At 41.5% G+C, this 23,751-nt stretch overlaps 5 protein-coding genes across 9 annotated transcripts in view; 2 read left to right on the forward strand and 3 right to left on the reverse strand.

Annotated features, from left to right (window-relative positions):
• Positions 1-237: 237 nt before the first annotated feature.
• LOC132796252 (nucleoporin Nup35) lies at positions 238-1,614 on the forward strand. The gene is made up of 2 exons (XM_060807349.1): positions 238-544; positions 604-1,614. The coding sequence occupies exons 1-2, from the start codon at positions 385-387 to the stop codon at positions 1,464-1,466; spliced, it is 1,023 nt and encodes a 340-aa protein (XP_060663332.1). The 5' UTR covers positions 238-384; the 3' UTR covers positions 1,467-1,614.
• Positions 1,615-1,638: 24 nt separating this feature from the next.
• Positions 1,639-2,744, reverse strand: LOC132796254 (glucose-induced degradation protein 8-B homolog). The gene is made up of 2 exons (XM_060807350.1): positions 2,414-2,744; positions 1,639-2,318 (listed from the first exon to the last, which is right to left on the reverse strand). The coding sequence occupies exons 1-2, from the start codon at positions 2,529-2,531 to the stop codon at positions 1,759-1,761; spliced, it is 678 nt and encodes a 225-aa protein (XP_060663333.1). The 5' UTR covers positions 2,532-2,744; the 3' UTR covers positions 1,639-1,758.
• Positions 2,745-4,713: 1,969 nt separating this feature from the next.
• On the reverse strand, positions 4,714-7,472 carry LOC132797014 (inhibitor of growth protein 3). Its single transcript, XM_060808421.1, is given in 5 exon segments — positions 4,714-5,674; positions 5,757-7,129; positions 7,131-7,150; positions 7,209-7,280; positions 7,359-7,472. Coding segments are annotated over 5 exon segments (2,142 nt in total). The 5' UTR covers positions 7,387-7,472; the 3' UTR covers positions 4,714-5,025.
• A 109-nt stretch (positions 7,473-7,581) lies between these two features.
• Positions 7,582-11,884, forward strand: LOC132797013 (DNA ligase 4). 2 transcript variants are annotated; one of them, XM_060808420.1, is made up of 8 exons: positions 7,582-7,992; positions 8,055-8,219; positions 8,281-9,197; positions 9,263-9,712; positions 9,776-10,855; positions 10,914-11,185; positions 11,257-11,529; positions 11,634-11,884. In XM_060808420.1, the coding sequence occupies exons 1-5, from the start codon at positions 7,680-7,682 to the stop codon at positions 10,685-10,687; spliced, it is 2,757 nt and encodes a 918-aa protein (XP_060664403.1). In that variant the 5' UTR covers positions 7,582-7,679; the 3' UTR covers positions 10,688-10,855; positions 10,914-11,185; positions 11,257-11,529; positions 11,634-11,884. The 2 variants fall into 2 exon arrangements, with proteins under 2 accessions (XP_060664403.1, XP_060664402.1); XM_060808419.1 differs by having other exon boundaries at positions 11,257-11,884.
• Positions 11,885-11,988: 104 nt separating this feature from the next.
• LOC132797012 (nuclear factor of activated T-cells 5) overlaps positions 11,989-23,751 on the reverse strand; it is a 54,505-nt gene continuing 42,742 nt past the window's right edge. For all 4 annotated transcript variants that reach the window (XM_060808418.1, XM_060808416.1, XM_060808417.1 and 1 more), the window contains 6 exons: positions 22,243-22,663; positions 22,013-22,169; positions 20,683-20,930; positions 20,435-20,618; positions 13,560-15,554; positions 11,989-13,472 (listed from right to left, as the gene is read on the reverse strand). In XM_060808418.1, coding sequence (XP_060664401.1) covers positions 13,468-13,472; positions 13,560-15,554; positions 20,435-20,618; positions 20,683-20,930; positions 22,013-22,169; positions 22,243-22,663 — 3,010 coding nt within the window. In that variant the 3' untranslated portion in view covers positions 11,989-13,467. The remainder of the gene's footprint in view (positions 13,473-13,559; positions 15,555-20,434; positions 20,619-20,682; positions 20,931-22,012; positions 22,170-22,242; positions 22,664-23,751) is intronic.

Genomic DNA, 23,751 nt, shown 5'->3' on the forward strand with positions numbered 1-23,751 from the left:
AATTTTTTAATAATTTTGAAATTGTATATATTACAAATATACTACCAAACACAAATTATAATGCTGCTGCGCAATTGCCGCCCATTCTCAACACTATTTTAAAAATACTAGTTACGGTCAACTATCGAACAAAGCACAATGCTCTTTCGCTATTACCTACCTACTCAACACTCAACACAAAAATACTAACTATCGAGCTGCTATCGATAAAAGTACTTTGCAACACTTGTGCCGCAGCTGGCAGACAACAAAATCGAGCAAGCAACAAGGCAGGCATCATTTTTGAAATACAGTAAAAAACGTTTGCTTGAGTGTAGTACTAGAAGTTTGTGTTGTTTTGTGTGAGCTTCCGCAGATATAGTAAAATTAACTAGCGCAATCAAAATGGAACCCATGGCACTTGGTAGTCCCATCAGCAGTCCGGGCAGCAGCAATCAAAGTCAATATTTGCCGCCATTTCTCATGGGCGATCCACAAGCAATGACGCCTCACAACAACACGCTGTCGCCTAAGATGGGTGGAGGACGCTACAACGTTAGCTTCGGTAAGCAGCATTCGAAAGGAGTCACATATAGTCTATATATATATCGTGTACATTCACAGCATCGCCCAGTAACCCAAACACGCCACAAGAATTGGGCTATAACAATAATCCGCATCAATTGAATCGCTCCACACTCGGGACACGCACTCTTTTCACGGGTGGCGCCGCTGGCCTTAACATGACTGGCGCTGGCGGCGGCGGTGGCGGCAACACAGCTAGCCATCAAGCTGGTCCGCCTACCCAAGGACTCTTTGATTCGCTGCGTAATGAACAAAACTTGGGCTCAACACCGCAACGTACGCACCTGAACCTGTTGCAGACATCGCATCTGAACAGCTCCAACTACAGCCTCAACCAGAGCTGTCATCCGCCCACAGCACAGTTGAATGACTCGTATGCGCCCAATGCCATTAATGCCTCCATGCGTGCTCTCTGCTCGCCGCTCAGCAGCGTTTCACCACTGACATCGCCGACGTCCCACCACGCTCGTGCCATCGACTTTTGGGTTACCATCTTTGGCTTCTCGCCGGGCGCCAGTTCAATGATACTGCAGCATTTCACCATGTGCGGCACCATTGTGGATGTGGTGCATGCGCCGCAGAGTGGCAACTGGATGCATGTGCGCTTTGCATCGCGCATCGAGAGCGACAAGGCACTCAACTACAATCTACGCATCATTGCCAACAATGTGATGGTGGGCGTCACTCGCTGCACCGACGAGTCGGTACTAGACAAGGAGAACAATCAGCTGAAGTCGCCGGGGCTGAAGGAACCAACGTTGCCGCGTCCAAAGGTTCGTCCACTGGCTCAGCAAGCGTACAACCAGGCGCAGCTGGAGAACGAGGTATCGCCCAAGAGCAGTGTGCCGCAGAAGAGTTCTGGGCTGGTGAACAAGGCGATGGATATGTTGTTTGGCTGGTGAGAGGAAGAGGATGGCAGAGTATCGAGGACGGGAATGTGAATTGCGACGGGAGCACAGAACACTGCCCACTTTTTTTTGTTTGTTTCCGCCTCAAATTGCAAACATAAGTTCGATCCTAATGCGTACATTTAATAATAATAATCGTAATAATAATAATCATATATATATGTGTGTTTTGTATAATAGAAATAGAAATTGGTATTTAATCGCTTCTTGACGCCCGCCCTATTGCCCGCCCCTTTCTCCTTCTCTATCTTGCTCTCGAGTATACATTCCTTTTGTTTCGTTGCATTTATTTGGGCTCCACTTGCGCCGTCTCCAGATTCTTCATGCTGGGATAGCTGATTGATCGCTTGTCGAGCTTCGACTGTGCCCACAATATCAACTTGAGTAGAAACATCATTTTGGGCGTCGAATCCTCGCTGTGCTCGCATCGCAATATCGCCGCATTCAACTCACTGGCAATCTTCTGTCGATAGGATTGCTCCAGCAGGTCGGCAAACGGACTTTCCTGCGGCTTCTCGAACGCCAATAGCGCCAGCGTGCGTTCCAATTCGAAGCGAATCTCCTCGCCCGATTCGGATAGCTTGGATTGGGCAAAGGCGAGCGCCTCTTCCACTTTGCCGGCGCGTATCAATTCAATCAATTGCAATTGCTGCAGGTGAAAGAACAAATAGAGTTCGCTGCCCAGCAGATCGGGGTGCAGTTGATTCACTAGATGCGTGGCCTCCTCAATGCGGCCGGCTTGCACCGCTTCGCGTATGAGGATGCGATCATCGAGGCTGTTCAGCTCAACGCTGGGCTCCAATTCGGCTTCATGTTGAAATTTTTCCGCCGCCTCCTTGAATCCTTCTACGCAGCAGAGAGAGCGAGGGAGAGAGAGGATGTTTATATTAACAATGGCAAAGAGTGAGCAAAAAGTAGAAAGAGAGAGTGAGAGCACTCACCTGTCACCAGATAATTCATGATCAAACGATTCATGTCCGCTTGCTTGAAGGGGAACTGCTCCAAGCGCTGCAGCCATTCTTCTTTTGTGATGGCCTCACTTTTCTCATTGTAGCTCATTTTCTTATTTTTGCGTATTTTGCCAATTTTGAGGCCGTTATTTGTCACCTTTGCGAGCGCGTAATGAAAGACTCTTCCCTTTTTTGTTTCTTCGTTGGCTCCTTTCCTGCTTTTACTGCTGCTAATTTATTTGCGTTTTGTTTTCTTTCTCTCAGCTTGCAGTACACTTTTTTTTTATGCTGGTGCAGTGTTGTCGGAACGCGAACAAAGCGTATTGTGTACAGTGTGACCGTCACTTTATGCACTTGCACATATATCGAATGTATTGATGTTATTTGTATCGATATGCTTTTGGCCGCCATTTATTTAAATTGCTTCGAATATTTATTTTTATGAATATTTATTATTATTAGTATTTTCCCTACATATTTTTCTTTTAATTATATGAATGTGTTATTTATATAAAATGTCGACTTCGCATATATTCTAAAAAAATAAACCACAAATCGGTGGATTGCTTTATTATCTTAATATTTAATAATAAATAAATGTAATAATACGAATATTTAACAATGTTTTAAGTATTGTTCTAAAATAGAGCTTTCATTAAAAAAAACACCTGTGTAAGGGTGTGACCGTATGCAAAATTTCTAAGCTCCACGACAAGGACAAGTAAAACTCAAAAAATCCTTACCTGGTTACACTTCAGTTGCATTTCGAGAAAACTTGCAAAGCGCGGGTGAGAAGTGTAGTGTCGTTTTAATGAGCTTATTAATTCTGTTTTTATAAATATTAAAACACCGTTTACAATATAATGTTCTCATCATTCGAGTGTTATATTGTCAATGTTTTTAATTTCGTAAAAACAAACTGCATTTTGCATAAACGAATGATATAATATTAATAACCGAGTAACGGTTTTTTTCCCATACGAAGGAAGGTGAAGCAAAGAATGGTGAGTTAGCGCAGTTGGAAGCTCGAAAAGCATGGCTGGTACTTTTGGTATAACACTCGTTCGGTCCATTAGACCACGGTTGCCATTCCAAAAAAGTTTGTTGTACCAAAATTTGGAAAAAATGTACCACAAATTTTTTCACGAAAGATTTTTATACCCGCTACCCATAGGGTAGAAGGGTATTATAACTTTGTGCCGGCAGGAAATGTATGTAACAGGTAGAAAGAGGCATCTCCGACCCTAGTATAGTATATAGATATATATATTCTATATATATATATATAAAGTATATATTCTATATATATATAAAGTATATATATTCTTGATCAGCATCAACAGCCGAGACGATCTAGCCATGTCCGTCTGTCCGGTTGAATACCTAGATCTCAGAGACTATAAAAGATAGAGCTATCATTTTTTCGACAACATTTGTTATGCTTGCACGCAGATCAAGTTTGTTTCAAATTTTGCCACGCCCACTCCCCAAATCAATAATATCGAATAACAAGCGTCATTTTCAAGCTACAGCGACGAATTTTGTTGTATACAATAATAACTATAGTATTTATGATTTCTGATTTGATTGCGATTAGATAAAAAATGTGGAAGTAATTAAAGAAATACTTTTGTATGGGCAAAACCACCTACTTACTAGGGGTCTTAGTTGCTTCGACCGACAATCTGGTATATTGAATGTGGTATATTTTTAGTATATTTGTATTTTTGGTATATTTAAAAAAAACCGCAATATTTTGCTTTTATTGAAAATGGGTTGCGGGTATCACACTCGACTGTAACTTTCTTACTTGTTTGTATTTCATAAATTGTGATTCACAATATATAACTGTTTACGTAGTGATAGACCTTAGATAGGCGCATACATATTTTCTCAATTGACACAATACGTCGTAAATCGACTGTATGCGATATTTTCCAGTGTTAGTCATAGTTAAATTTCTAACTGATACAATTTGTGTCTGGTGGAACAGAGCCCTTTGTTAAAATAATATGTGTGAACATAAAATTTTATGAAAAATTTAAATTCTAGACCAGGCATATTGAAAATGTACCAAAATGAAAAAAAGGGATCCAATGTACCAACGCATAAAAAATGTACCAGCTTTGGTACATTTGTACCAACAATGGCAACCGTGCATTAGACATTGAAAAGTACCAAGTGATTTTGGGTACTTTTCAGTATTTCTATATCAATACTCTCCGGCTATTAACAAATAATTATTTTGAATCGAAAATTTGTTCTTCTGTTATTGAAAATCGCATGAGATGAACGTGGGTAATTTTAAATTGTATTTATTATTATTTAAAATACATAATATATGTACTCTATATATACGATTAATTAATTAGCAGTTAGCAAGTTTACATGAAAGTAGCATTAGAAGCAGCTCTTGTCTCGCATGCGACAAATGCAATGAAACTATTCTGCATATTTATTAATGATTGCAAATACATAATATATGTATTCATCAATCGATGTAAGCTATTCATTAATGATTTACTGAATAATATTTAAGCGGGGGGAATTCTCCGAAACGTTGATGTTGCTCATCCATCAAATGTCGCTGGTCGCATTGGGCATCAGTTCTTTCGATTGCCGCGACGCCGCATCGACGCTGTGCACTTGGGGCAATACCATTTGCCCTTGGGCGGCTGTGTGATGCCCACGCACTGATAATGGAACCATTCGTAGGGACAAGCATCGTTGTCGCAGGCAACCATGTCGCCATAGGACACCTGATTGCAGGTGCAATAGCGCGGTTCATTCGGATCATATGACCATTCGCCCTCGTTCGTTTGCTCCACTACCAAACCGCTCTCGCTGATCGTGAGATTGGCACCCGGTGCCAAGCCTGGGTTGGGCAATCCTCCCAGGCCCGATGTGCCTGCCACGCTGTTCACTGTGGGCAAATTGCCAACGGGCGCAGCAGCTGCAACATTGGCTGCCACAGCAGCCGATACATGATTGCCGCCTGCGTTGGTCAATTGATTACCTGTTGCATTCAGTGCGAGTCCATGACCAGTGAGATTAGCGTGTTGTAAAGCCGCGGCAGCTGTCGATGAGGATGAGGCGGCGGCAGCAGCTGCTGCGGCGGCTGCCGAGGACAACATGTCCACAGAGTCGACGCTCATCGAGGACGATGAGGAGGCAATGGAATTTCCCGACGAAGAGCCGCCCAGCGATTGAACCGCAATTCCTCCTGGCATCGAAATGCTGCTGTTTAGTTTTCTGTAAAACGGAAAAGAAACATTAGTTAAATAACAGGAAACAGGTAACAAAAACGTAGGGATTAGGAAAAGGATAAACTCACTTCTTGTGCTTCTTTTCCTGATGGTGTTGATGATGTTGGTGATGATGATGATGCTGGTGCTGTTGATGTTGCTGCTGTTGTTGATGCTGCTGCTGTTGTTGCTGCTGGTGGTGATGATGCTGCTGCTGCTGCGAATGCGCATTATTGCCCAGCGCCCCAGTCGCTGGCTGCATGCTGCTATTGTGCGCCGCCGCCGCGGACCAAAACTCTGGGTTATTTGCCACCGTAGTGCCATGAATCGCCTCATAGCTTGCCTTCAGGCTCGCGGTGCGTCTGCCTTGCGGCATTTGTTGGGTGGCCACAATCGCTTGGCTTGCCGCCGCTGCAATGGCACTCGAGGCAGCTGCCCCGCCGCCCAACTGTTGTAGATTATAGCTGACCATGTTGCTGCCCGGAACAGCAGCGCCGCCAGCACCTGTGACGCCGCCAACATTGCTATTATTGCCCACCGCTACGCCAGCAGCAGCTGCAGCAGCGGCGGCGGCAGCGGCCGCAACATTGTTGGCATTGTTACCAAGCACATTGTGTGCGCCGAGCTGCGTGGGCAACTGCTGTTGGCGCACCACGTTGCCAACAGCGGCAACAGCTGCCGAGACGGCGGCAGCATTATTGCCACCGCTACCAACAACAGGCAAGCTGACATGTGTGGCCAGATTGCCGCCGCCGCTGTTGTTGGTGCTGCTGTTTACATGATTGCCCATAACGGGATTAAGCAGGTTGCTGTTGTTGCTTGCATTGTTGGCGGCAACGGGCAGCGAGTGATTGAGATTCGCACGCTTCTCTTGCACGGGCACCGTGCAAATGGTTTCGCGACGTTTCTCCAGCTTGCGATGTCGTTGATGGTGACCATGGTGATGGCCACCTGAGCTGCTGTTGCTTGACATGCTATTGAGTCCGGCATTATTCACGAGCAAGCTGTTGTTGCCACTGTTGTTGTTGCTGTTGGGGCCGCCGCTATTATTGTTGCTGCTGTTGTTGCCAGCACTGTTGATGAGACCAGCGGAATTGTTGTTGACAGCCAAGCAGCTGTTGTTAGTGTTGTAATAACGATTCTCCTTCTGATTCATACTCAGCAACAATGCTGTGGCCGCTGTCGAATTGTTGCCATCGAGCTCAAGGGAACGCTTCTCGAGAATTTCAGTGATGCCATTGTTGTCTGCCTCTAGTTCGCACTTGAACTTGAAGAGTTCGCTATCCAAGCGACGCAGGTAGCGTTCGACTAGTTCGTGGATTTGTGTGGCAATTGCCACCTTCTCGTCGGCGTCCTCCATCACTTTAAAGTATTCGCCGCGCAAACCGTGAAACTCTGTGTCCATCGATTCGTGTTGAAGTTCGCCGCGTTTGCATTGCTGGAAGAACAAACGCGACTTTTTTGTCCAGCGAGTCCATGTTGTCTAGAATACACATAAATTAATACAGCACAAACTGTACACAGTAAATTCTGCTAATTACTTTGGACCGCTAAATCCAATTCTCGCATTTCTGTGAAACGGTCGCGCAGCTCCTGTGGCAGATGCTCAATCACTGTAATGAAAACACAACGCACACAGTGTTTAATTATTGCTGTCAATTGTTTACTTTTCTTAAACATTGCACTTACTCTCTCCAAATAATCCTCGAGATACAACATGTTTGTTTGCTTGCTTTTTATTTACTAATTTTTGTTTTGTATAAATTTGTAATAAATGCTGACAGATGAAAAGCAGTGTGACCGCACGTGGAATTGACAATAAATACCATGTACATGCGTATAATGGGTATGGTCACCCTGAAGACGAAAATCGATATATTTTCTGTCGATAAGCGCAGGCAGCAGTCGGCAGTGTGGCCATTCAAGTGCGGTCACTCAACACATCTACTTGTTGCTGATTATTTGGGTGCGACTTGTTTTGATGGTGAAATTAGCAGAATACAATTAAAACAATGGAAACGGATATCGCCAGCACGATTAAATTTCGGGATATTTGCAAGATGATGGAGCGCGTCAAGGCGGCAAAGAATACACAACGCAAAGAACTAATCTTGCGCCGCTATTACGAATCCTTCTGCAAACACCGTACCGCATTTCGGCAGAGCGCAAATGTAACGGCTGCCCAAGCTGAGGATGGCCGTAGCAGCTTCTACTCGGTTCTGAGGCTGTTAATACCCAGCGCAGATCGTGGTCGCGATAACTATGGACTGCAAATCACCGCCTTGGGTCGCCTGTACACACGCGTTCTTCAGCTACCCAAAGATTGTATGTGCAATGTTCTCTTTTACCCCATGTTCATATTAATAATTTGAAATATTGCTCTTCAGCTGATGACGCGACGCGTCTGATGCATCGCAGTTGGTCGTCGTTTCGTGACTACGGCGATGTGGTACATGCGGTGCTTTTGCCGCGCTGCTTCAACGCTCCCAGCAATCTGACACTGAAGCAAATTCACGAGATGCTCGATCTCATAGCCAACGAGGATACAACGAGTAAGCAATAATGACTGACGACGCGCCTCTTTTTCTCTAACTCTCTAACGTTCTTTTGTAGTCAAGGAACGCGAACTCATCCGCTTCACGGAGCTCGCCTCGCCCGAGGAGCAAAAGTGGCTCATACGCATTCTGCTCAAGTCGATGGGCCTTGGCATTGGTGAGCAGCGTATTTTTGGGTTACTCGATCCGCTGGCAAAGGACATGTATCAGCGCTGCACAGATCTGGGACGCATTTGCAATCTGCTGGCGGATAACAAACTATCGCTGTCAGCGGATGCGATGCCACCCACGAGCAGCACAACAAATCATCCGGTGATTGATTTGAACACGTTCATCGAACCCTTTCAGCAGATACGTCCGATGTTGTGCGAACGCTTTCCTGGCAAAATTGAAGAACTAATGCAGTCGGATGTGCTCTATCTGGAGAGGAAAATGGATGGTGAACGCTTTCAGTTGCATTATGCACGCAATCGCTTTAAGTACATTTCTCGTAATGGCGCCGATTATACGCGTAGCTTTGGCGACAGCTACGAACATGGTACTTTGACGCCAGATCTGCGCACACTGCTCCCCCTGGGCATGGAGTCCATCATACTGGATGGTGAAATGATGATCTGGGATACGCAACAGTTGCGATACCGCGAAAAGGGCGAAAACACAGATGTGAAACATTTGAAACCGGACCGCAGCTGGCGACCTTGTTTTGTTGTCTACGATTTGTTGTATTTGAATGGCGAAAGTCTGCTGGACATGACGTATGTGCAGCGTGCATATAAATTGCAGGAGTTGCTCAACGAACAGCAGGGCGTGCTGCAGATAATGAAGGGTGAAAAGATCAGTTCGCTGGAGCACTTCAATCAACTATTTCAGCAGATGCTGGACTCCAATGCCGAGGGCATTGTGCTCAAGAAACAGAACTCCATCTATAAGCCAGGAGTGCGTGTTGGCGGCGGTTGGTACAAGGATAAAGCAGATGTGAGTTGCTCATTTTCATGCTCCCATGAATATTTGTATTAATTCCTTTTCTTTCGTTTTTGCAGTATATCGAGGGACTCATCACAGAATTTGATGTGCTCATCATTGGTGGCTTTTACAATCGCAAGCGTACATTCATTGAATCATTTCTGCTGGGCGTGCTGAAGCCTGCCGGCGAACACGGTCGCGATGAAGTCTACAGCATTGGCTGCGTGGCCAACAATTCGCGTCAGCGTGCCGTGCTCCATCACGAGTTGAAACCTCATTGGCATGAATCTGGCACTGAACCGCCGCCGCTGTGGTATCATTATAAGCCCAACGAGAAGGAGGGTTCGCCCGATGTCTGGATACAACCCGATAAATCGATTGTGCTGCAAGTCAAGGCAGCTGATCTGACACCAAATGGAGCATTCTACACGGCCAAATCGTTGCATTTTCCACGCACACAGCTCATGCGCGATGACAAGGTGTGGAACGAGTGTATGACCCTGCAGGAGTACACAGAGCTATGTCAGGTAAGTCGAACATCAAACAAATCAGCGTAAATTTAACTCTAATTGAATGCATATACTTAACAGGGTCGCGGTGCAATCAAGAAACTAAATAAACGACATGTGGATCTCAGTGATTTTACGTCGGAGCGCAAGCGTCAAAAGATGACGCCCTCGGAGCGAAGTCGCCTCGGTTTGGCTGCCTACGAGAAGCGTTACGATGCCCAACCTTTGGTCCGGGGATCACAGCTCTTCGACGGCTTCAGCTTTTGCATTTTGAGCGGACGGCGTGGACACAGCAAACAACAGCTGCAGACACTTGCCGCCCAAAATGGTGGCACAATCGTTCAGAATCCGCTGCCCAACGATCCAAAGTGCATTTGCATTTGCGGTGATCGCGTCTATTTGGTGGAGCGTTTAATGAAACAACAGCCGCGTACCAATGATATTTTGCGCCTCGATTGGTTGCTGCGCGTCTGCGAGAAGCAACAGATCGAGCTACGGCCCAAGGATGTGTTGTCAGCGACGTCTGCACTGCAGGCGCAGTTTGATAAAAGCTTCGACAAGCTGGGCGATAGTTACACCGATGTGCTGTGCAGCGTTGAGGAGTTGCAGGAAGTGCTGGAGGATATCACCGATGCTGAGCTGAATGATGAGCATGTTGGGCAAGCTGAGTTGGACAAATTGCAGATGCAATTGCTGGGCGACAGAGGCATAAATATATTTGCCAAATTCTCGGGTTGTTTCTACAATCGCAAAGCAGACGAATTGGCAAGATTGCTTTTTATGCAACATGGTGGACAATTGGCTGACGAAGCGAATGGAGAGGTGACGCATGTGTTTGTGTGTCCTGATCGCCTGCACAGCGAGGACTTTGAGCAATGGCATCGTCAGCACTTTGGCACAAGCAATGTAGAAACTGTGATTACGGATTGGATACGGCAGTCGCATGGCGCAAAGCGAGCGCTGCCCACAACAGAGTTTATTTTCAAATTGTAGCTTGTTTTTTTTATACATTTAAGTAGACTTTGTTTTTTAAATTGAATATATGAACGTGTTTGTGCAGTGCTAGTTTATTAGCATTATAAAAAATAAAAGCGTTGCTTGAATATATATATTTTGTAAACAATTGAAAAATAAAATAGTTTATGCAAAATGAACTCGCGTGTAAGTAGTTGAAAGTGTTGTGAATATTTATCGAAGTTAATACTCAAGCGATGCTCAGCGACCTGATTACAATGATGTTGAGGAGACGGCGAGATATCAAGAGTATTGGCTCAATTATGCCATTATGATGAAGGAGAATATCGAGCCAACGGAAGATGGCATTGAAACGCATACGATTTTGCAACAGCAAATGGACCAATTGGATGCGCTGCATCGCCAAGCGGAGGTGTCGCAATCACAAACGCAGTCTCAGTCTCAGTCCCCTCTAGAGGATCCTCCGTCGCAGGATCCTAGGCGACCCAAGAAACGCATTGGTTTGCGTATTTAAAAGTAATTACCAAACACAACATTAATTTTTGTAATATAGATTTTTATTCATTTTTCATTTTCACATCAATTAGAGTGAGACGACGGGGCTGCAAGTTCGTGTGCAGTAAAAAGAGATGGCAATACAAGTATAACATATGATTATGCGATCTCTGCGCCTTTCTTTAGTTTAAAACAATCAAGTATTTTATTATTATTATGCATGGTACCTTCAGAATACGGATACGAAAGAACGCGTACGATTTTGTGGGCGTATACAAATATATATATATATTTTCCGTTGTTATAGAGTTTCTCATTTAAGTTGCGGCAATAAGGACATCAAAAATACATTCAGTTTAGTTTCTGTATGTTTTCGTTTTTTTTTTTCGTTTTTTTGTAATAAGTGTATATATTTTATAAATACATTTCATTTCATGTAGTATAACAATGTTTCTTTATATTTTTTCAGCTCTCTTTATCAATTCCCTGTTCCTTTGCTTTCGGCCAAATGACACAACAATAAAAAAAAATGAAGGTAACGATACACATATACATATATATATTAATATAAATCCTTTATTCGGTTGCAAATCACCGCAAAATATGTATATATATATATATATATGTATATACGCAATCTCTGAGATTGTTTTCTTTTACACATTTATATAACACTTAATAGCATTTGAATTCCTTCGTCCATTTGTGGGATTTGTTTCATTTTTGTGATTTCTATCGAAATTATTAATTGTAGCAGCCTGTTTTTGTTTTGTTTTGTTTTTCTTTGTTGTTTATTGTTTATATTCAAATAACTGTCGGCGAAATTCGTCTTTAAAATCAAATTCTAAACTTTAATATTATGTATAATAAATATTTACGTATAAATATCGTACAACAAATGGTTAGCTAGAGGTATACAAATGCATATTGTTATTTATTTATTTTTGTTGTAAAGAGGGGTTTCTATTGTTTGCTTTTATTATTGTTGATTGATTCGCGAGTGTCATTTTGGAATTCAATTTCCAATTTGTTTATCGAATTTCTCTTTGTTTTGGGGGGAGTTTTGTTGTAATACTAAACAGGAGACAAGAACATACGTCGTATACGTAATGCCCAGATTTGACTTTATATAAAGTATATACATATATGTTTGTGTGTGTGTGTGGGTGTGTGTGATAGGGATACAACTGCATGTAATAAGATTTGTTAGGTAACTCTGACTACGTGTCTACATATAGCAACGACTAATAGTAATGTTTACAATAATCATAATAATAGTAATATAATCATACGCATAATAGTAATAATATATGTATATGTAATGTTAATAATAATTTTTAGTTACATTTTCATTTTCCTTTATCTTTATCTTGTATCTCGTTTTCATTTCGATATATAATTTAAACATTTAAAACTTTAACAGTAGGACAAAAAAAAAGATTGGGTTGTGTTTTTCTTTAAATAAAAAAGTCTTTTGGAATTTTCGCATATTCATATTCGTAGCTATAAATATTTATACATGTTTCGTTTCGTTTCGCTTCGCTTCTACTTCTTCTCTTCCTTTTTGTGTTTTTTCCTTTCTTTATACGTTTTGTTGATTTGCAAACCCCTTAACAAAAAAGATTGTTTAAAAAATATTTATATATATTTGTTTTTATTTTTATATGTTGCAAACTCAAATGATATTTGCATAAACAAATCAGACTTCAACTTTCAGAAAGTTTCGGGATAATAAACGCAACGAAATAATACACAAACTAATAATAAATCGATGTAAATAATTGCAACTCTCTCTTTCTCAAAAAAAAAAAAATTAAACATAAATTTGCTCTTTCATAATATTTGAATTTGTTGTTATGCGTCTGTTTATTATTTAGTTGCTTGTGTTGTGTGTGTGTTTTTTTTGTTTATTTTTTTTGATATTTTACTTCTTTTATTCATGTATTCATATGGCAGTCGTTATCATTTTTGAGATAATTTGACTTTTGTAAAAAAAAATCAATTTAAGTTTAACAAAAACAAAAAAAAAAATTCCTACAGGTTCTAGAGCTTAACAAATTGTGGTTAAAACTATAAAAATTGTGTGTGTGTGTGTGTGTGTGTTGGTGTTAAGAGAAGAATTTGTTGTGGACATCTCTTCTCTGTTTACCATCAAAATTTGGTCCATATAAATGTGGATGTGTGTGTGTGTGTGTGTGTATCTATGTCTATGCTTAGGATTTAGGCCTGTGTGGTTTCCCGCTTAGTTTTTGTTTTGATGAAAAATAATCCAATAGTTTGAAATTTGTTGATCTGATTGCCGTTTAAACTGCAAACGAAAGAAAAGATTAGATTTAGAATTGAATTTATAACAATTTCAAAACGGAATGTGTAACAACTCTCTTTCTGTACTCACGCTGATCGAAGGTGCTCGGATTGATGTAACTGATCAGATCCTGATCGGACATCGTGGTCAACTCCTGTGGTATCGGCGGCTGCACAGCAACGGCAGCAGCCGCAGCGACAGCGCCAACAGCAGCGGGCAGAATGCTGCCCGCATTGCTGGGCGCCGATGCCTGTTGGGTCATCACGGCTCCATTGGTGGTCACAGCGGCGGTGGCCACCGATTTTTGCAACGCATTCTCCGAGGCGAGGGCAACGATTAGAGATTCTTGTGGTGCCGGCACAACGGGCACAACCGGCAACAGGGCGGGAAAACTGGCAGCAGCCACGGCGACGGCAGCCGCTTCGGCAGCGACAGTTTCCGGTGTTTTCGTGTGATTCAAGAGCAGATTGACCAAGGGATCGGCGCTGTTGGCGCCCGCATTCGTCGACTGTTGTTGCTGCTGCTGCTGCTGGGGATGCGGATGCGAATGCGAATGTGTGTGCGAATGCGTGTGTGAATGTGTGTGCGAATGATGTTGCTGTTGTTGCTGCTGCTGCTGCTGCTGCTGATGATGCTGATGATGATGATTGTAGTGATGCTGTTCCTGCTCCTGTGTGGTTATAAAATCAGCGGCCGCCTTAATGATCATATTACTGACCGCAGTCGACGTTGCGGTGGCTGCCACTTCGGGTTGCATCACAGCGGGCGTCGGTGGCAACGCATCGCCAACGACATCGGCATTCGGTGGACTCATCATAATGTTGCTCAACGCCAGCGCAGCGACAGCGGCATCCTGTTGCGTTGGCTCCGCCTGCATGGCGATATCATTGAGTATCGAATTGGCCATCGTCACCTGATGCGGTGCCAAGATGTTCGGCACCACAGCCGTCGCAGCGCCATTCGCCGAACAGAGAATGGTCGATGGCGACACCGCCGGATTCATGATGATGTCCGTCGACAGCGCTCCGCTGGCACCGCCAGCTGTCGGAACGGCGGCCAACTGTTGCAGCGGGAGTCCGGCGCCCAAAGCGGCGGCTGGCTCCGAGTTCAGTATGATGTCCTGGGTGATGGGCGAACTGTTCGGCGAGGTTTCGCTGCCCGACAGCGAATTGTTGCTCGAGTTGCTGCTGCTCAGCGAAATGCTGCGCTTCAGCACATTCGTTGGCGATGCCGACGACGATTGCATCTGCTGTCCGTGCTGCGAATGCGGATGCTGATGCGTCAACACATTCACCTTCTGCTGCAGTATATCGGTCAGGGCATGATCGATCACCGCCGAGGTGGTAAACAACGCCGGTTCACTTGTCCCATTGCTGTTGACCACCGATGTGGATTTGGTCAGATCATCGATGAACTTGTGCACATTGGCTGCCGATGCGGCGGCCGATTGTGGATTCTGCTGCTGCTGCGGCGTCTGATTCTGCTGATGCTGTTGCACCACATGCTTCACGATCTCGTTCTTCACCGCCAACTCAACGGCGACCGCCACGGCAGCGGGATCCAAATCAACGGCGGCGGCCACAGCCGCTGCGGTGGCTGCAGCGGCCGCTGTTGCTGTCGCTGGCACCGGGAAACCGGGCAGACTATTCGACTGATCGTACATGATCGTGTCCAGACTCGTTTTGCGCGCATAGTGCGCATGATACTGCAACGCCGTGTTCGGACTGCAGGGATTCAAAGCTTCTGGGGAGTGCAGCGATGCTTCACCCGTTAGCGGACTGTGCGAACTATTCTCGTCGAGGAGTTCGCTCTTGAGGGCTGCCTCCGCTGCGCTGGCAACGCTCAAGTGCTGCACCAGCTGCTGATCGGTGATCATCGGCGTGGCACCCGACAGCGAGGAACGTCGCAGGCCCATCGGTATTTGTGTGGTGATCGGTGGCGGCATCATACCTGAATCAATCTCATGCTTTGTCTCCACCACGTTCGCGGTTCCCGCCACAGCGGCTGAGGTGTCCCAAGCGGAGGCGGCGGCGGCGACGGCAGCAGCGGAGGGTGCGCTGCTTGTGTCCATGAAACTGCCAACATCTACAAGTACAAGAATTGTGTCTTTAATACACAGGCAGTGGCAATTGGGCAGATTTTATTGTGGAGGGGCTTGGTTTAGGGGGTGGCTGTGGGGTTTGGTCGGTGGTGGATCAAAAAAAATGAATATTTATTAAACTAAACTCGACGAACGAAATCAAAACAAATAAAAAATGTAATTAAATAATAATTATTGCACTACAAAGAACAGCGCAAAAAGGGGCGACGCTTTCTTTGGGAGGTTTGTAGGAGACTGAGATTGAGTGTATAAGACAGAGACAGAAGACAGAGAGAGACAGAGAGTGAGTGAGTGAGTAAGAGGGAAATGTTTTTTGGGGTGTGCGGCATAGAGAGCAAATGTTTGCATTGCCTAAGACTTAGAAACTATCGAAAAAAACTCGAACTTAAATGCTAAAATTATCACTAGAAAACATTTTGCTCTCTTTGCCAAGCCCTCGTTGGGTCGTCTACTTAAGGCAACTGAGGCCTAGAGCTTACGGGCTAGTTATTAGCGTATTTATATATATATATATATATTATAGTAGTAGAATGTATGTATGCATATTTATGATACGATTATAATTTTAAGTTTTGCTGGGAAATTGCCAGGTACAATCGCTCGTTCCTCGCTCGCTTTCAAAATGCAATCAAATTCTTCTTCACATTCACGCATTCATTCATTAGTTGCTTTAAGCTTCACACACTCATTCGCAAAGACTGATCATCATCAACAGGAACAACAACAACCGCAAAAAGTATAAAAAAAAACTCTCGCCAAGCTACATACAATAAAATCAAGTATACGCCATGTGTTTTTTGTGATGAAATCCAAACCAAAAAAGCATGAGATATTATCACAACACTCACAAGGCGAACGCACGCGAAGCTACAAACAAATGCATGACACTCAAAAGCGCACACTCAAAACACTCAAAACTAGAACTCACAAATCGCATCGAAACTACGAAACTATTCACACTCAGCAAAACATTCGCTTTCCGTGGCAATTTCCAGCTGTAGCTTAAATTGTAATATTTTAAAAACTAAAATCATTATCAACTAAATATTTTAATGCGTTGCTTATAAATCTAGTTAGGGAATTTTATATTATTATTTTGGTTTTGTTTTGTGTGTGGTGGTAAAGGTCATATTGTATGTGTATGTATGGTGTTTTCTTTTTCTTTTTTCCTTTTTCTTTTCTTTTTGAGGTCTAGGGTTAGTATGATAATGCTAAATGATTAAGTACGAATTACGAGAGAATTGTGTGCGATATTATTCATAGTACTATATTATATCATATAGACCCCACACCCAAATTGGCTATATAGCATTGTGACCCGTGTGGTTCAAGGACAATTACAACTGCGCACCAACACCAACTGCAATAAAAATACCATTTCTGCATATTTCTGTATTCTATAATACTGTTTCGTTGAGGTTTCTCTAGGCGTAATGTTGAGGCTCTGAAGTGCGAGCAATGCTTGAAATTCCACTCGTTCTAGGTGAGTCCCATCACTACCTCTTAAAGAACGTAAATAGTGTGTGTTTCTCTTCTCCGTTTCGTGTGCAGTTGATCAGCCTCAAAACCACTTGGTCAGAATCAGAATATAATATCGTGTAGTTACTATAACCAGAAGAAACTAATATATATATGGATTTTCCTCAGTTTCCTTTATTTTTGTGTATTTCCAGCGACTTGAAAACTTTTGAGAACGAGAAAAAATATTTTTGTTTGTTTTTTTTTTTTGTGTAATCGTTGATGAGCATGAGGATTTGTGAGACATAACAAAATGTTGGACGCGCGCCATTTTGAATTGATCGAAAAAAGTTGAAAGCGTGAAGTGCGCTGCACTATGAAATATATCGATGCAGTGGACGATAACAGCGCGCACGCTGTAAATAATGTGGCAACGCCAAGCTGCAAAATGTATCGGACTATCGATATGCGTGTTAAAATACTTATGTATATATTTGAAGTTTGAGCTGTGTGTTATTTTCTGGGGACTGTATAAATAAATGTACTATGTATAGATAGATTTTTGTTTTGTTTTTGTTTTTTTTGGGTTAATATTAATGTAGCAAAATATGTGTTTTATGGAGATTTATATATAAGTTGTTTGGAGACATATAAATGTGGTGGTCGAAATGTCAAACGAGGTCAGTGGTTGAATACTTTTTTTTCTCAGTTTTGTTCAGTATTTGTTTTTTTTTTGTTTTGTTTTGTATAACCAGTACCCTAAAAAATTGGTGCAGTGAAGCTCCATGTGTCGGTGTGTGGGCGCTTGATGATGAGATCGCTGGGCTGTGACGTTAAAGTTGATCGTTCCGTGGCCGTGTGTCCAAGAGACGTAATGCTGTTGTGGATCGATGATCTGCTCCCTGCAGTTATCCTGAACATCAGTTCTGGCTTGTCTGTTTTATGTTCTGTTTTATGGCTTTTGAGGGTTTCAAATTCTTTTGTTGTGTGTGCATATAATTATAGTATTCCATTTGTATTTTCTGCCTTTTAATATTGTGGCTTATTTGATTATGTATTCTATATTTGGCATGAGATTTGTATCTTTTGTTTTTTTTTTAATTTGGGGGATATGTTCTTGACTAGATTTCTTTTCTTTATTGCATTTTATAGCACTCAAAATGGTTACATATTTGACTATATAGTATATTGAGCACCTAAATTGCTAAGAGAAGGGGGGAGGAAGAATAAAGTAAAAATATTTTTATATATTTTCTTTTTTTTTTTGTTTGTTTTTTTTTTTTTTGGTTTGGTTTGGTTTTTTTGTAATTAGTGTTGCGAAAAAGTTCCTGCCGGGGGCCCTGACAAGAATGATAATGGCTGCCTTCTTTTTTTTTGTTTTTTGTTTAATTTAATTTAATCTTCATCATCTGCTTCTGCTTCTGCTTCTTCTGTTTCATCTTCTTCATTACGATTTTGTTCTGCATTTGCTGTCGCTGCTGAATGGTTGCATTGTTTTTGGTTATCGTGGTTATCGATTATCGATTTCTTCTTCGTTTGCTGCAGGCTTCGCTGGCTTCATTTGCGGGCGGAAGAAACGTGATCAAGAAAACTCTGCATGTCGCACGTATAAAAATGCCATTCACACTCAAACACAAACTGACACTCACACTCGCATACAGTCACACAAACACACTCACATACAGACACAGACACACACACACACGCACACAGATACCCATACACACAGAACACCTGCCAAAACGAGACCGCGAACATGTTTGCAAAAATGTCTCCCAACTCATGAGCAAATCTTTGTGACAAGAAGAAGAATTCTTAAGCAACGCGTTGCCCTCAAACTTGACTCAACTCAAAGTGAACAGTTCTCAAAGTAAAGATGGACTTCTTTCGGCTGCTGCTTCATAACGTTCCCCCAGAAAAATGCAAGCGAAAGCCAAAAGCAAAAACAAATAACTGTACAACTTGGGAAAAATCGCCTCTCTCACATTCACGCCGCAGAGTTGTTTCGATCAGTTTTCTCGATCTCGATCTAAGTTTCAGTTGAATATCGGTTCGGCAAAATGTTCAGCCAGTAGTAGAGTTAGTTTCGCATATTGGAAACTCTCCGTAAGTTGTGAGCTTGGAAGGAAGATTTTTGTGTAGCGTCGCATCGATATTGGTAGCGTCGCCTTTCGTTATGATTATCATTATTTTATATTATTATTATTATTATTGTTATTTATATTATTATTATTATTATGATTATGAATATAATTTATTCATTGCGTTTTCCCTGTGAAAACATTGGTCCCTAACAATTGCATATAATTTACCTTAAATATATTAAATATTTCGTTTTCTTTTCATAGTTCTTTAAAAATTCGTTTACTTAAATATTATATGATCGTTTTTTGTTATAATTTCATGCGTTATTCTGTATCGATTTTTTGTTTCATTCAGGCAAATACTTAATGCAAAAAAAATTCAATGAAACCATTCCGAAAAGTTTGAAAACAGGAGGATGGTAGTGAAAACCCAGTTAAATGAAATATTCATGTTTTAAATGTCTTAAAAATTATAATAACTGATAATATGAAATTATAAAAGTTGGATAATCAAAAAAAAACTATTTCAGTTGAATGACAGAAATTACTTTTCTTTAAATGAATTTCTAGTTTCTTAGTTTAAATGTTAATCTTTAGATCGCAGAATAACACATGAAGGCTTAAAGTGTTTTATAAGAGGTTTTAAATTATTGTAATTAAAATAGTAGATTATCATTTATGCTTTGGTTTGTTTTTTGGTTTCTTCGTTTTGTTTTTCTCTTAAATTTCATTTTCAATTGGCTCAACTAGTACGTATCTGATTAGCTAACCGATAAACTTGTTTTTATTTGAGCAAATAAAAAAAAGGAAAGAAGTTTTGCTTTTTAATTGGGCTAACGATTAAAATCGCATACGTATTGAATGTTGTGATGTTGATACATACATACATAGTAGGTGTTTATGCACGAGTGTACGAGAGAATAAAGTAGTTATAGAAGATATATTTGTATATATGTATGTACGAGTAATTATGTATGTATGTATTGAATTGGATAGATAGGCTAACGATATAGTGCGTTCAACTGCGTTCAACCTGCCTGCGACTACCTGACAATATACAATATATACTATATATATACATTATTATATATATATTTCATTTATAATTTTTGTATTTATTTGTTGTGCTTAATGTGTGAGTGTATTGTTGTTATATGTATGATCATGTTTGAATCGCGCTTGTTACGGTTATGATTCATGATGCCTGTGGGGGGCACTTTTGCTTTTTTTTTGCTTTGCTTTTCTTTTCTTGTCTTTTTTCTTTTCTTTTTGGTTTGGTTGGTTTGTCATTTTGTAGGTAGAAATAGTCAACAAATAAATACCTTGGCTGTGCATTGTGCTACTTAACGTGCTGGCCGCCGCTAGCGTCGTATAGCTGCCCTTCGGTGTATAGGTGAAATTATGGGGCTCACTCTTCTTGCCGCTCGACATAATTGACACTTGGACACTGACCGGCTTCAGCAGATTCTGATGCAGATACGGCGGCACTGTGCATATCAAATGCGTCTAAACAAATATGTTTTCGTCATTAATGAATCAATATGAAATAGGAAAAATTCTGTGTATTTACCTGATGCAAATACTCCTTGTCGGGCAGCACACTTTGCTCCCAAAGTGCGGCTGTTCCTCCGATTAGCTGTTGGCGCACAGCGATTTCCGTTGCCGGATCGTCGGCATTAACGCTGTCGTAGGTCTCCTGGAACACAACGTGTGTGTCCTTCAAAAAATTCTTGCCAATGATGAACAACTCCAAGCCGCCATCGACTGGGCAGGAGTTGAGCGACTTCTTGCAAATCTCTGGCACACCGGGTGGCTGAGCTGTAAGAAGGAAATAACGAAATTATAAGGAATAAGCAAAAAATACCAATAGTAAATAAGGTATCAACTTGATGTAGAGTGCTAAAGTAATTTACCAAGATTTCAAATTCGTAATCTTAAATTATTGTTAAATTCTATTCAAACTTAAACGGACTTTTAAATTTTAAATTTCATTTTTTGTAGTATACTTTGAGGATGCGCCAAATGACTTGCTGTTGATTTCTGTTCGCCTGGTATTTCATATGCTGACTTGGCACTTCTCAGCCATTCTTCGCGGCTTGAAGTGGCCAACAACAACAATAACTACGACCACGTGGAGTAACTGAATAGCACGTAATTCTACTTGCTTCTCAATTATGTTCGCCTGGTATTTCATCGTCTGACTTGTTACTTTGTTGAAACGAAAGTTGAGAAGAAATTCCCATTTAAAATTCTAGGCAAACTGAGTATGTCTGTATTTCTGCTTGCTACTGATTTCTGTTCGCCTGGTATTTCATTTGCTGACATTGCACTTTTCAGCCATTCTTCACGGCTTGAAGTGACCAACAATAATAATTACAATAATAACTACGTCCACGTGGAGTAAATAAATAGCAGGCTATTCTACTTGCTTCTCATTTATGTTCGCCTGGTATGTGAACGTACAACTTTATAATTTAAAAGACTAAAAAGTAGCAAAATAAGTATTGAAAAGGCCAGCAAGCATAAAACAGCAGCAAGCAATAATACAGCAACCTACATGCTTACTGACTATGTCTGCATTTCTGCTTGCTGCTGGTTTCTGATCGCCTAGTATTTCATCGTCTCTCTTGTTACTTTGTAGAGCTTAAAAGTGACTTATCATCATTTGAAAATGCCAGGCAAACATAAAACAACAGCACTTACTTGCTTACTAAGTAGCACCATCTATCGGTTATTCGGTATTAAAAGACTTGTTAAATATCCTAAACAAAAATATCTTTTCAATCATTTTCTTTATCTTTATCATTTCTTTTCTGCTATTTTTTTTGTTTAACATTAAAGAAGAGCATTGCATTTATATATGTTGAAGAATTGTAATTGCAACTTTAAGAGATACTTACTGCAAATGATGGGATTGGAGCAGACTTGCAGGGTCTCCGAGGTGCCATCGTCGCGAGTTAGCTGAGTGCGAAATACCATGCGACAACGTGTCGACTTCTTCTTGTTCTTCTGCGCCTGATGTTCCGGAAAGCGATGCTCCACATCGACGTTGCGTTCCTGCGTTCCAGAGAAGAAATTCAATTTGCAGTTTAGTATAAATGAATGTTAAGAATGTTGGGAAGTAAAGTACCTTCAGTATGCCAACGCAATCGCAGGTGATGGTCATGTCGGTTTCGGGCTTAAAATCAATCTCAATGACCATGGTGCCATCGACCTTCTTCTCGTTGCACTGCGTCGAATTCTTGCCGGCCACCTTGCATGCCTGATAGAACATGTGCGGCGCCACACGTCCGATGTCCGTGCCAATGAACACCTGAAGGACGGCGGACTTATCGTATCCGGTCAGCCGGACAATGGGGAAACCGTTGCCACTGCGATCCTTGACGGCGCCGCGGCTTCCTTCGGTCTGGTAGCGAGCCCGATGCTGTTGCTCCGGCTGCGAGACAATCTCCAGCTGAACGTGGCCATCGTTGGAGCTGGCGATGCTGTTCAATGGCGTTGTGGGTTGCCTTTTGTTTGCCACACGTGTCACGGTGCGTGTGCCAATGAATCTGAATAATAGAATAAACGTATATATGGCATATAAGGTTAAAGTTCAGTACATAAACTTCGTGCGTGTGTGCGTGCGATTGATTGTGTGAATGGGAAATGGGAATGTGTGCAAAATGATTCAAAGTCGAAACGTATTTTTCGTTTTGTTTTAAAGTTTGTTTGTCTAAGGATCGTAAAAGATTGGCCAAGGCAAAAGGAGGGTACTTTGTACTTTGAACTTCTGCTGCTGTAATAAAGTGATGTTTGCTTATGTAAAGAATGCGATGTTTGTACGTCTGTGTGTGTGTGTGTTTAGCATATGCGTATAAATGATTTATGTTCAAGAATTTAGTGCTTGCACATGGAATCGAAATGATATATGGCTAGCACACACACACACACACACACATACACACACAGGCACACAAACAATGTATACTTTATGCAATAAAATATTTGCAATTTGAATTTGAAATAACAACAATAAGAATACCAAAATCTTTGCTTCCTTTGCTTTTTTATTATCTTAGTTGTTGTTTTCCGATTCCTATTTTCTATTTTCTATTTTCAATTGTCTGTATTCTGTTTCTTTCTTTCGTCCGACTGTTAACATAAAAGCTATGAAAATAAGCAACAACAACAACAACAACAACAACCAAAAACAAAGGCGATTTGTTGTTGAAAAATCAACGCTGCACTTTGCAATTATTGTTTTTGTTTTGTTTAAACAATTATTTTGATTTGAATTTTTTTGGCTTTTCGCATTTTTGTGCTTTTGGCTTTCGGCTTATTATTGCTTTTGCTTATTGTTAACGAGTCGTTGTTTGTTTACGCCATCGCGGGCGAGAGTGCGAGCGAGATAGCTACACGATCTACATACACAACACAAAAAGTCAAACAAATAATTGAAACAATATCTTTTAATATATTTCATTTTCAAGAATTTCGAAACTCAAACAATTTTTCATTTTACTTAGTTTGCTTTTTGATTTTCTGGGTCAATTTATGCTGCGAAAGTACTCGAGTTATATTTCAATCATTTTTAAATCACTTTTTAATTTTGTTTAGTGCTGCTTTTGTTGATTTTGTGTGTAGCAGAAAATAAATA

This window comes from Drosophila nasuta, chromosome X (assembly GCF_023558535.2).
Source record: "Drosophila nasuta strain 15112-1781.00 chromosome X, ASM2355853v1, whole genome shotgun sequence".
Classification (NCBI taxonomy): Eukaryota; Metazoa; Arthropoda; class Insecta; order Diptera; family Drosophilidae; genus Drosophila; species Drosophila nasuta.

Bases quoted from the DNA above. Each gene is read 5' to 3' on its own strand.
- LOC132796252 (XM_060807349.1), top strand. From the start codon at position 385: ATGGAACCCATGGCACTTGGTAGTCCCATCAGCAGTCCGGGCAGCAGC. The intron at 545-603 runs GTAAGCAGCATT...GTACATTCACAG, and splicing joins ACGCTACAACGTTAGCTTCG to CATCGCCCAGTAACCCAAAC.
- LOC132796254 (XM_060807350.1), bottom strand. From the start codon at position 2,531: ATGAGCTACAATGAGAAAAGTGAGGCCATCACAAAAGAAGAATGGCTG. The intron at 2,319-2,413 runs GTGAGTGCTCTC...TCTGCTGCGTAG, and splicing joins CATGAATTATCTGGTGACAG to AAGGATTCAAGGAGGCGGCG.
- LOC132797013 (XM_060808419.1), top strand. From the start codon at position 7,680: ATGGAAACGGATATCGCCAGCACGATTAAATTTCGGGATATTTGCAAG. The intron at 9,198-9,262 runs GTGAGTTGCTCA...TCGTTTTTGCAG, and splicing joins GGTACAAGGATAAAGCAGAT to TATATCGAGGGACTCATCAC. The intron at 9,713-9,775 runs GTAAGTCGAACA...TATACTTAACAG, and splicing joins AGTACACAGAGCTATGTCAG to GGTCGCGGTGCAATCAAGAA.